This window comes from Lagopus leucura, unplaced genomic scaffold (assembly GCF_019238085.1).
Source record: "Lagopus leucura isolate 7727_CA_CO unplaced genomic scaffold, USGS_WTPT01 Super-Scaffold_100030, whole genome shotgun sequence".
NCBI lineage: Eukaryota > Metazoa > Chordata > Aves > Galliformes > Phasianidae > Lagopus > Lagopus leucura.
Window position 1 is genome coordinate 6,818,620 of NW_024962281.1, and position 12,713 is coordinate 6,831,332.

The 12,713-nt window shown below is 44.7% G+C and overlaps 2 protein-coding genes across 4 annotated transcripts in view; one reads left to right on the forward strand and one right to left on the reverse strand.

Annotated features, from left to right (window-relative positions):
- The window catches only part of CYFIP2 (cytoplasmic FMR1 interacting protein 2), a 45,905-nt gene that overhangs the window by 21,744 nt on the left and 11,448 nt on the right, over nt 1-12,713 (forward strand). For all 3 annotated transcript variants that reach the window (XM_042881518.1, XM_042881517.1, XM_042881519.1), the window contains exons 17-23: nt 239-395; nt 1,124-1,220; nt 1,697-1,773; nt 2,658-2,766; nt 3,046-3,165; nt 3,839-4,038; nt 4,516-4,603. In XM_042881518.1, the coding sequence (XP_042737452.1) occupies nt 239-395; nt 1,124-1,220; nt 1,697-1,773; nt 2,658-2,766; nt 3,046-3,165; nt 3,839-4,038; nt 4,516-4,603 (848 nt within the window). The remainder of the gene's footprint in view (nt 1-238; nt 396-1,123; nt 1,221-1,696; nt 1,774-2,657; nt 2,767-3,045; nt 3,166-3,838; nt 4,039-4,515; nt 4,604-12,713) is intronic.
- On the reverse strand, nt 5,227-7,707 carry FNDC9 (fibronectin type III domain containing 9). The gene is made up of 2 exons (XM_042881520.1): nt 7,686-7,707; nt 5,227-6,097 (listed from the first exon to the last, which is right to left on the reverse strand). The coding sequence occupies exon 2, from the start codon at nt 6,091-6,093 to the stop codon at nt 5,428-5,430; it is 666 nt and encodes a 221-aa protein (XP_042737454.1). The 5' UTR covers nt 6,094-6,097; nt 7,686-7,707; the 3' UTR covers nt 5,227-5,427.

Sequence of the window (12,713 nt, forward strand, 5' to 3'; positions counted from 1 at the left end):
TTTATGTATAGTTTTGCTCCTCATTGATTTGCACAAAAGATTTTCTTTGCTTTTTCCCAAATGTTCTACTTTTGGCTGATGCAGGCGTGCTTCTAGGTAGTAATCATTATGAGAACGGGAATGAGTCAGCAATAGCAGAAGAGCCATTAGTGGTAGTTTAGTTTCTAGGAGTGGAGTTTTCTTTCCATCCTAGGATGACTTCTGAGTCTTCCCACTGGGGGATCTCTCTGTGTTGCAGAAGCGCTGCAGCAGTGCTGTGACCTTTCCCAGCTCTGGTTCCGGGAGTTCTTCCTGGAGCTGACGATGGGCCGCCGCATCCAGTTCCCCATTGAAATGTCCATGCCCTGGATCCTCACGGACCATATTCTGGAAACCAAAGAACCCTCCATGATGGAGTAAGAGATGATGGGCTGTGGTGGGTTGTGCCTTCAGTGGGGCTTGAGATTTTGATTTGGTGAAGAGTAGGCTGGGGATGAACTATCTCTTTGACAAGGGTGAAAAAAAAAAAACAAACATGTTTTTTGACTTGCTGCTGCATGAGTGTGTAATGTATGAATAACTCATTAGCAGATGCGCACTAGCTGCTTCTTGACAGTGAAACTTGATCCTCCATCATAAACCAGCAGTTGGGAATTGCTGCATTAGAATATCCACTCAACTTGGTGGTAGTCGTCTGCATACAGCAGTCAAACAGCATGTGCAACCAAAGGGACATGAACCCTGGATAAAGAACTTTAAGCACTTCTTTTGTACATCTGATAAATGATCAGAAATTGCTGTAATGCAAGTATAATTATATTCATATTATCTTCCTCATTAAGGAAGCTTTCTTTTCCATTTTATAACCATTGGCAAGGCACTCTGGAGTGAAGGCAAGACAACATTTTTTATAGGGCAGAGAAGGAGATGGCATTGATTGAATAAGACACAGCACACACCCAGATCTGTTCTTGCTGCTTCCAGCAAATCATACAAGGAGTGAGATGGGGGAACTTGAGGGTCTGGAGTGAATGGAGGTAAAAGGAGTGAAAGACAGAAAAATGCCAGTTCTTGCACTGAGTGGCTGCTCTTTATGCTGATATCTCCAAGGTTAATTGAAGATATGATGTCTTCTTGTCCTCAGATATGTACTGTACCCCTTGGACCTCTATAATGACAGCGCGTACTATGCCTTGACCAAGTTCAAAAAGCAGTTCCTGTACGATGAAATTGAAGCTGAAGTAAGTTCCTCTTTATTGTATAGAAAGAGCACAGCAGGGGTCACACTGTCCTGTTTGTCAGCCCAGCCCAGCAGTTCAGTGAATCAATAATAGGCGTACCCTGAAAAATATATATTCTGATATTCTGAATATATTCTGAGAGATTTTCAGAAGATCAAAATATTCAGAGAGCTTACATGCTCTGTTGATTAAGGACTTCAACTTAGCAGTACTGTGGGACCAGTGGAAGCCAAATGCTGTCAGACACTGTGAGCCTGGAAGAGTCTGTCTGATGGGCAGAGGGTTATGAGACATCAGAGGAAAATGACAACCTGGAGATCTCTGAGAGCAAAGGATGACTGGGTGTGGGGAGACTGGGATCTGTAAGAACAGGCAGAAACTATAAGCTCTGTATTGAGTTATACCAATCTTGCAAGAGTAGGAAGGAGCCACTTTGCACTGGTGACATCTTTGTGACTTTTTTTTTTCTCCCCCAGGTGAATTTATGCTTTGATCAGTTTGTGTACAAGCTGGCAGATCAGATCTTTGCCTATTATAAAGCAATGGCTGGCAGGTAGGAGAACCCGACTGCTGCTGCTGAGTGATGATATTGCTGTTAACCAAAAGGTACCCCTCAGGGAGTAGCCACTGCAGGTAGACAAAACAAAAGATTATCCTTGTCTCACCAAGCTTAGTATCCATGTCAGACCAGTGCAGATAGGGAAAATAAATTAATGGTGGCAAGCGGACATGGTGAACAGTGAAGTACAAATGATTGATATCCTATGTAGCTGTCTGAGTACCATTTTCTGGAGCAGCAGCAGAGCAGATCAATCCTACTGAAGACATGTCCTTGCTTGACTTTTGATTGTGTACCAGGCAGATGAGTACTGGAAGCCTCCCAGCTATAGGAAGCAGGGATATTCACTTGTCCTCACCCTAGTAGAGCATCAAGACTTAAAATGGCCAAATTGATATACAGTCATAGGTCGTACCTCAGACTGCAGGACTTCTGCAGAGTTACCTGCTCCCTGATGAGGATATAAGCCCTTTGTGACATTTCCTTTTAACAATTTAAAGAATACAGATGAACTCTAATCTCCTCTCATGTCTCCAAATGTGCACAAGTCTTAGTCTAACTCTGCGAGGAGTTTTGTTTCTAGATCACAATTGGTCTTAGAAAAGGAGACCACCCCACTACTTGGTACTAGTGATATCTTTCAGTACAGTCTTTTATATTTTTGGATGTTTTAGCCATAAAAGCCAAGAGTGGTAGCAGCATGGAAGTCACCAGGTGACGACTGCTGCTTTGTGACTTAGAAATGAAAGCAAAGCAAGTGGACATTTGTTGGCATTCAGACCAAGATGAAAAGAAGGATGAATATAGCTCTGGAACAGATCCAGAGAGAAGATGATTGTGTGTGTTTGCGTTTTCCTGATGTTAGTTGCCTGTTTCAGTGTTTTGCTGGACAAACGTTTCCGGGCTGAATGCAAGAATTATGGGGTGATCATTCCATACCCACCATCAAACCGCTATGAGACACTGCTCAAGCAAAGGCATGTCCAGGTACACTGCAAGCAAGTATTATTCATAGCTCTTAATCTATTATTCTTTAGTGGGCAGCTGGCATCCTAGTGCTGGGCTCAATTGAAACCAGTGCTGGAATGAGAAGAATTGAATGTGTTTCTGTCTCACTGCACTCAGGACATTGGGTTGAGGGAATTAATGAGTTACACTCCATATTTCCAACTTTATTCCCAAGTAGTGGTGAACCCAATAGAGGGCTTACTACCAACCTTCCCTAATCTGAATGTAACATACACCTATCTTTTCTTCTTTTCCCAGTTGCTGGGCAGGTCAATTGACCTGAACAGGCTCATAACCCAGCGTATCTCAGCAGCAATGTACAAATCATTAGACCAGGCCATTAGCCGCTTTGAGAGTGAGGACCTGACATCCATAGTGGTAAGAACTATTACTGAGAGTATGAATTGAGAGAATAATACACTGCTATGAATACAGAGTCAGCGATCTTCTGCTAGTTGTCCCACCTACAGTAAGGTTCAGCCAACCATGTATTTTCCTTTATGACACTGAATCTCTACTGTTTCTACTTATGAAGCCTTAATTGCATTATTATTAGACTGTGAACTATTTGAGTAAATCATAAGGTGACAGTCAGTATTTAAATTTTGTGGAGCTCATAGAACAGAGTCCAGTGATTTGACAGTAGGAAATCCTGACTGTAATTCCCCCTGTTGAATACAGGTAGCTGAGATCGTTTGTGCAGGATTTTCTGCCTTTGATACTTTACAGAAGTATCAGAGTCAAGTAGTGTAAAATTACCAGTTTCCACCTCTGAAGGATTCTGATGTGAAAGCCAGCCAGCACTCAGTGGGGAACAAATTAATTTTGCTGCCTGCAGGTTTAGGAGATAGTGGACCAGGACCCCCTTGAGTAGAAGTGCAGTTGGCCTCAGTCACTGAGTGAAATCATTGTATTTAACATTTGTTACATCCTCACCTGGGAAGTTCTCTGTGTGGGTGTGGATATAATATCATCCCTTGGCAACTGAACCAACAGTTTCTATTGTCATCTTGGTAACACATGTCATCTGCTGCTGCTTTGTGTGCTGCAGGAGCTGGAGTGGCTCTTGGAAATAAATCGCCTGACTCACAGGTTGCTGTGCAAGCACATGACTTTGGATAGCTTTGATGCCATGTTCCGGGAAGCCAACCACAATGTCTCTGCACCCTATGGGCGCATCACCCTCCATGTCTTTTGGGAGCTCAACTTTGACTTTCTACCCAACTACTGCTACAATGGATCCACCAACAGGTGAGGAGGAAAACCAGAGCACCTGGATACCTTACATTTCTTTCCAGAATTTCGAACCTGCCACATAAAATTCACATGCATTGCAGGGAAGTTTTTGTTCCCTATGATGTGCAGCACTGAGAGTTAAAGTCTACCAGCTCCCCTTGGTCTTGGAAGCTCTAGTAACACATTCAAACAAAGTTGGACAGAGATTACGAACAACTGAGGTAGTTCAGTCTAGAGTGTTGTGACTTGTCAGCAGAACTGTGGTCCCTGCTCAGATGTGGGTTTCTTGCCTGCCTCCAAAAAAACCAAAACCTCTGTAATATGTTAAGTTGATATGTTTTATATCACCAATAGGTTGGGGCAGGATTTTGCACGTGTAGCTTAGATGATGACTTGCTAATTAGTCTGCAACCACAGTTCCTCTTGGACCGCGTGATGTCTGCACTGCCCACAGCTGACCATTTCCCTCCCTATCTCCTGTGCCTGCTGCAGGTTTGTGAGGACAGCAATCCCCTTTACACAGGAACCCCAGCGGGACAAACCAGCCAATGTTCAACCATATTACCTCTATGGGTCCAAGGTCAGTAAATGAGCCATGGCAGCCAGCAGGGGTGGATGCTGGAATCCTTTATTTAGGAAGAAACAAATGCAATATTTTGTTCGATAACAGTGTGACGAGTGCGAATGTACAGCATCACATTGTCATGTGAAACAAAAAAGCCATGCAAGAAGCAGCTTCAGTGTGCTTTTTGCTATTGCTCTCCCATATTCTTCTCCATAACATGCCTGTGTGAGGGGGTGCTGACACCACTCTTTGCTTGCTGGTCGTTCGTAGACCAAGTCATATCCATCTAAACACAGAGAGAGGAGAGCTAGCTGGAGTTCCAGTTCGGTGCTGCCCCCTGAGAAAGGTGCTGCGCAGGAATCCCATTTCTAGTTCAGAACAGGAGTTACTAAAATGCTGGAGTGCAAATGTAAACTACTTAACACTGACAAAAAGCTCTTTTGTCAGGCCATGGTGACTGTTTATACAAGTGTTATGAGGGCTTGGGGTGTGATGCTAGTGGAGGATCACTCAGGCATGAAAGTATTGGAGTGGAGTTTATTTCTTGTGCATGCTGGTTGATGACTGATGTGATCTACAGCACTGATGCAGATTAGATAGTGACACTACATTCAGCCTAGCGTGGCCATTCCCAGAAAGCTTACTTTGTTTCCTTTTAAAAACCCCTCAGTGAATGATAATATTTTTGTCACTTGAAAAAGCTTTTCTCCCTGCAGATAATGTTCCTACCTCATGTTTTACCCTGGGAGAAACAGCCCCTGTGCATACACAAACTGGGAAGAGCTGGGAAAGAGCAGCATGAACCAGACTGCCAAGCAGTGCCTCTCTTTATTTTGCTCTCACTGAAGGCCGTGCTGCGGCAAGATGGCTGTCTTATCATCACTATTCTTATAGGGGAAGAAGCAGCGTGGGGAACTATACGGACTCTCCCTCATGAAACTAGAGCTCCTCATGAGCACGGTGGTCATGGGCACTTCCAGAAGCTCTTCTTTCAGTCCATCACTCAGAGGACCATCCAGCGAGCTGCTGCCTTCACCCACTTCTTCAGGGCTGGCATCATGTTGCTTTGGCCTGGAAGGCCCACAGCACTGTGCAGCCCAGAACTGCAGGCAGCCGTAGACTAAGAGAGCTATAAAGCAGAGCAGCAACAGGCTGCTCACCATCCACATGGAGGTGGTGGGCTCGTGCTTAGAGCCGCTGAAAAGTAGGGGGTTTTGGTCCAGCGTGTGAAACGTGGTGCAGTGGTTGCTGGAGGGGTAGGAGTTCTTGCACATGATGCAGAGGACATAGATGGTGGAGGGCGTGAGGCGATGGAGGATGATGGAGCTGAGGGAGTGGGGAACTCGCTCCTCACGGTGGAAGTTTTGGCGCAAATAGCCGGCAAAGACGCTGTTCCAGTTGGGGCGGTACATGACGTGGTAGTAGTTCTCCGGACAGGGACTGGTGGTGGTCCAGGAGACTGTGGCACTGGTGTAGGTGATGTTGTGCACGTCGATGTTCATCATGTCCCTGAAACCAGAACCAGCGAGAGGCTGAGTTCCCCAATGCATGTGCAGTCCTAAAGGCCACTGACATCAGTGAAGGCTTTCCACAGGTATTACTGGCCCTTAGACTGGGCCTGTGTAGGCGTTCAGGTGAACTCTCTGTGCCTTTTGTAAAAGTAATTACTAAAACACGCTGCATTTTGGATAAGTCACAATTGTCCCTGCAATCTCTTTTAAGTGTTTTGCCAGTGGTTGACACTAAAAAATACTGCATTTTTCGAACTGTTAAGCACTGCAGGTGCTCTCTAGCAGACAGAAAACTTCATCGCAGTTGTCTTCAGGGTCTTCAGCAAACTTTCAGAAGCTGAGTTACTCAGCTGACTGCTTCAAAACCTGCCCTTTTCACCCTAGACTCCTACGCTTAGGGGAGTTTGTGGAAATGAAACTCAATCTGTTGAGGCACCTGCTGCACTCAAGAGTTTCATTTCTAATACTGCTGCTTCCATGATTTCCACACTCTTAGTTGTTACCATCTTTTCCCTCAGTCACCACAGCTTCACTTCCTTGAATGTAGAAAATGTCATATTCCCCTTTACAGAGGCAAAAAGAAAGCGACTGTGGGAACTGAGCTGCCCACAGCCTAGGAGGGAGCTCTTTCCACTGGCTGCAGAAGGGCTATGCCTAATGAGCTTAGATTAGATGCTCGATCTTAGGTGATTAAAATTACCAAAGATGAAACCTGCTTGGTGCCCAGACTACTGTTATTGAAATTACTGCTTTTTTTTTACTGTTACTGAGATTACTGCTTCTTGAAAGAAAAAAACAACAACCAAACATGTAGGACATAGGGTGTACATTATGGTCCAGCTAGATTTTGAAAAATCTCTTCTTTGTGACTGGTTGTCTATACAGGAAGCTTTTTTAGCACTTTTGCTTTACATTCCCATTGAATGGAAAGGATACTGCAAGTTTGATTAACATAAGCTGATAATTAGGCTTGCCTGGTAGAATTTCCTGAAGATTAATTTTTATAACTAAATGTCATACGGAAAAGCTGCATAAAGATTCAATAGTTGTTTAAGCTGTTGCTGAATTTTCCATATTTAATGTGTTGATTAATAAACAATAAAGTATTTCTGTTACCACAGCATCTCACACTGTAATATTAGGATAGTAACTGTGAGATCTGAAAATTGCTGAAATACTATATTCAATATTATATTACAATTATGTGATATAATATTGTAATTCTTTAAGGGATTACAAGTGTATGAATGACAAAGCTCTCCCCCTAATAAAAGACTACTCAGTAACACATCCCTGATTAACAACAGCCACAACAGCTGGTACATCTTAGGACACCAGAGTGCCCTCTGAGCCTTGTTGCAGGGCTCTCTTCCCCCAACCACCTGGGCACTCCAAGCAGAAGCTGCATGCAATCGATCTCATTTCTTTTTTTCTTCTTTTCCTCCCCTCTCCCTTAAGAGAACTAACTTTCCCTTAATTCTCCCAAGAAGCAGCTCATCTTAACAACCACTGTAACCCTTCCTACAGAGCAGAAAAGCACATGCATCCATCTCTAAGCCCTCCCAGAGCCACAGGAAGCGGCTTACCTCCCCAGCAGCTCTGCAGCAGCCCCTCAGTGCAGGAGAGCAGCGCAGCACCTTCCCCTCTTCTCACTGCTGCATCCCTCCTGCTCTGCTAAATCCCTGCTCCGCACGCTGCCTCGTATTATACCCATCTTGGGCTCCGTCATCTCTCACCATAGCAACCAGTAGGAAAGGATGGGCAGGCATCTTCAAATGATTTGGGAATGTTGTCCCTAAAAGCTTTTTGCCTGGGAGAAGTGTGTCTCCGAGGCACAATGAGCAAACCAGTTTTGTTTTGTTTTCTAGTTTGTTTTTCTGGGTTTTTTTTCCATCTCTATCTGCAGCCCTGCAGCAACACTGCTACCCTGCTCCAGAGCTACTGCCTCCAGAAGAGTCTGGAGTTAGAGCCATACTGGTATATGGTGTGAAATCCAGCATCCTGGCCTATTGATAGCTTAGCGCTCAGAGGTTTTGTCTTTATTGCTATGATTTCTTGCACGTTTAAACTGCTGTTTAAAGCCAGTGAGTGGTAGATTTTCGTCCCTGATACTGAGGCAATGTCCATTTGCTTTTTAATTTATCTCCAAGCTGTGTGATAGGAGCAGGAACTGGGTTTTCTCTGAATACCCAGGGAAGGAAGGAGAGGCAAAGCCATTGAGAGAGCAGCCCGAGCCCATAGCCAAGAGCTGACAGGAAGGGACAGATGTGGCAGCAGGACTGGTAAGGAGAGGCTCTGAAGAAATGACTTGCTGCTCTGTGAAGCCAAAATGTATTCAAGAGAGGAACTTTCCCAAAGTAAATTTCAGTTCTGGCTATGGAGTTATTAGTTCCACGTTCTTGCTGGGAAGGTGCCTGCAGTATTTCATAAATCTTCAAAATGTCATTAGTGAGGAGATGATGCAAACCAGATTAGGCGAGGCTGTTACAAGCCCAGGCAGTACGTGTGACTGTTGCTTTTGATTGACACTTTGCAGTTCTGTGTGTGTTTATCTTCCAAGTCCTGCCGTATTTCCTTCAGTTTCTGAGTGGGCTGCAGCTGCCAGGGAGCTGAAAATGGGGAGCAAAGATGAAAATAATTATAGGTAGGGATGGAAATGAAAGTGCTCCCAGGCGGCCTCCAGCCTTTTTACATCTCTCAGTCCTCCTTGCAGGAGCAAGGGAATGGAGAGCTCTTAGCTGCTCCCATGCTGTGAAGAAAGTACATCCTTGCCGGCAGGGAGAGAGCTGAAGATACAAATCTGTGCTCAGAAAGGTGTCACCATGTGATAATACTTCATGGGAGTATTGCTTTTCTTCTGCAGATGGGTTGTTGAGTTAGTGGTGTTCACAGTTGTTTCAAAATTAAATTTCAGTTGTTCGCACATAAGGAACAGAGGAAAGCACAGAAAACAGGAATAGCTGCATCCTGCTAACTCTTCTCCATGCAGTGATCAATGCCATGAGCTCTGAAAGAACTGTAGCAAAGTTTTCAGTGCTGCTGGCATTACCAAAGTCAAGTCAGCACCAGTTTACACTGGTGGCGAGCTAGAAATTGTCTTTTTTGTGGACAAGAAAACACCAAAACTGTGTCAGTGCTGGGTCTGCTCCAGCACCTTTGTTCCCTTCTACCCAAATAACATCTGCCAGTAGCCCTGGCTGTCCTTGCCTGCCACTCCACCCTCTGGGATGCACACCATGAATGTGTTTGAGTGGTCAGCAGAAACTGAGCAATTCTGTCACTCAGCCACTTAGAAAATGCAGCAGGTTGCCAATTTTCCTACAAAGGAGCTGTAAATCAACAGCAACCCACTTCTTACTGCTTGCTAACCACTTCTTAGCTCTGTAAATGCTTTAGATTGGGTTTAATTTATGTACTTTCAAGGGTGTTTCTGTTTTCTCTTGGCACTGCTGGACCCAGGGTCACGTCAGACTCACTGAAAATCACAACTTCCCTCTCACAGCTGACTTTGCCCACCCATTTTTAGCAAGCATGAGAGCAGATGTAACCTGAAGGGCAAGGCATGCTGCTGGCAGCTGTATAAATAGCCATGCTGTGTGAGTGGGATGGAACCACTCTATTTACTGCTGCCACGTCTGCAGCAGCAGCACTGAGGTGTGAAGGAGCTGTGGATGCTGCAGGTGGTGTTGGCAGTGGGGGCTGCTGATCCATTGCAACAGGCTGTGGGGGCTGTGCTACCCCTCCTGCTGTGGCTCTTTATACATTATAGCAGTCTGTGTAGGTATGTACGTGTGTGTGTATATATAAAATTACAGTCAGTATAGCAAGGCATTATGCTAAGGCATGGAATAGACAGAGATATTATTTATATACAGTATATAAAAGTGCCTACTGCATTGTATGATTTCTGCATCACACATAGGGCATATGTATTTTAATGAAGCACTGGAACAGGTTGCTGCATCACAGGAAATATTCAAGGTCAGGCTGATCTGGGCTCTGAGCACCTAACTGAGCTGTAGATGTTCCTGTTCAGTGCAGCAGAGTTGGGCTACGTAGCCTTTAAAGGACCCTTCCAACTCAAATGACTCTCTGATTCTGTTTACTTTCCATAAAAGTCTTAGAATTGCTTTGTACTTTCTTAGACACCATCTCAACTGTGGCACTGAAGTCAGGCTGATAGTCAGGACTAATCTTTGGTTGTGCCACTGCCACAGATCCCAACCTGCCTGCACACCCAGCCTCTCAGCCCCAAAACCTGCCCGTCCGACCCTAAACCAAAGGCAGGGAAAACCTCTACTATGTGTTCAGTGGCTGTTGCTCCTGTGAACAGTAAAGCCTCCTGTGGGCCTGCAGGAGAGGGGCTCTGCTCCTGCTCCTGGGGGGTGGCAGTGGCCACACAATGTGGAGGAGTGAGCGTGCCACACAGCCAGCTTGTGTGTTCAGCTGGTTTGTCTTAAAATACACCCTGGTGTCATATTTTACATCCTACAGTCTTTAAACTAAGTTGTGTATCTCGCCCTTAAATGGAGGTATATCTTAATTGCTCACAGGGTATTATTATTAGATGCAAGCCTGCTGCTAATGCGCTGTGCAGAGAGCTTGATGAGCCTACCTTATCTTGCAGACAGGAGGGGATGAATCACTCTCCTCATCTGCAGCCCATGCACAGCCTAAAATGTATCTTCTCCTAATCAGTCTTATTGCTGGGACCCCCACTCGAAGGAAAAGACAGCTTCAAAGCTGCACTGTGGCAGCATTGTGTTTTGCTGCAAGGCAGGAGGCTGCACTAAGAGATTGTCTGCCTGTGCAGCAAAATGTCAGCCCCGTTCCAGGAAAATGCGACCAATTCTATCTCCCCAAAATTATTTCACTCTGACCCTTACTATTCAGAGGCCTATTGCTTAGTTTTGATGGAGGAGAAAGTTCATGCACGTTGTGAATGAACGCACTACAGAGACTACAAGGTTGGCTTTGTGTATATAACAGTACTGATGCACAGAAGAGTGGTGAAGGGTTTCTCTGTCTATCAGGGCCAACGGTGAAGTTTTAAGAGAAGCAGGGGGCTCTCCAACTTTTTTTCCTGCTAGCTTTTTAGAGGAGTACCTAGCAATCATAGGAGGTGATAACATTGATGGATCAGGGCAGTAGGGTTCTAACAGAACAATTAATTCACTGATTAAAGCAACTGTCAAGTCCACAAGAGCTATCAGTACATCAGTCAGCAGAAATTCTGTATCTGAGAGCAAAAGAAAACACTATTCTGGTTCCTAGCAAATGACTTCACTTCCTAACTTATTAGGTTTGTGGAAGTGAGTCAGAGGGAGAGGATGAGTGAAGCCTTCGAGCACAACTGGCTGTACTGCAACTGCTAGGTGCAGAAGGAGCTGAGGATCCACCATTTTGTCCTCATCTGCTACTTCAGTGCTTGCTGCCTTTCACCTTAAGCTCTCAGTGTGGTGGTCTCTCAGGTGCCCTGGCCGGAGTCTGTCCCTGGTGCTGGCATGGAAGGGAATTCCTGCAGAGCTGAGTCTGTGGTTGCTGTGGAAGGATGCAGCACGCCTTGCACAGCACATTTGGATGTAACTTAATTTGTTTCATTAGTCTTCAGATCTTTTAGCAGCTCTGAGCCAGGGATTTCATCTGTGTTTTGCTGGAAGCGGCACTATGTGCCAGAGCCTTTCTAAGACTCAGTGCTGTGTACTGGAGCTGTGTAGATCTCCTGGGGGAGGCTGCAGCCCTTCTCTGTGGGGCTGAGTCACGGTGCCAGCACTTCTCTTACAGATGCCAAGCTGAACATGCGGTGTCTCAGCTAAAATCAGTTTTCTTTTTGATTTTTGGTTTCTTTTGCCTTTCATACAAGTGAATTAATTCCCCTACTTCTCTTCTTCTTACACCAATTGAATCAAAAAAATGCTCTAGTGCCAAAAAACTGCAGTAATTCCCATATTTCCAACATTATATTGATAAAATATGCTCCTGGAAGTTGCCTTCCATTTTGTGCTGCTAACAATTTACTAGTGGCCAGAGCCCCAGGTATGCTCTCTAGGCAAGGGTCAGGTTCTTCCCTTTGGGCTCAGTCACATGTAAATGTCTCAAGTATCAGTATGTAGGGCTGTACAGGATGCAGAAAGGGTCATTTCTGTGTCTCTTCCAACTGGTCTTAGTCTCAGATGCTCTAGTTCCTACTTTTCTTACTGTTTCTTACTCATTTGAAGCAAATGCCAATAGGAAAAATTCTACCCTGTTATTCATGTATAAAGCTTTCAGTTTTGGTGGAGAACAATTTGGGTTTGAAGTGGCAAAGGGCCAGTGAACTGAAATCCTTGACTGCAAATACATAGAAGAGCAAATTATCTTGGAAATGAAAGTGGTGTTGGCTATGGAGCAGGGTAATAAACCTTGTGACATGACAATTTTTTCAGAGTAGATTGCATTTGACTACACAGAAGGGAGAGCAATATTTTTGTACCTCAAGAAGTATTGTAAAAAATTTCTTACAGGAATCATTATTTCTCCTGCTTTCCTTCAAAATGATTTCAAGTGATGGAACACAGTAATACGATAAGAGAATTACTTACAAGTCCTGTAAATGTTCCTAACTGTCACTGTGC

Excerpts from the sequence above, each read along its gene's own strand:
- FNDC9 (XM_042881520.1), bottom strand. The coding sequence starts at position 6,093 with ATGATGAACATCGACGTGCACAACATCACCTACACCAGTGCCACAGTC.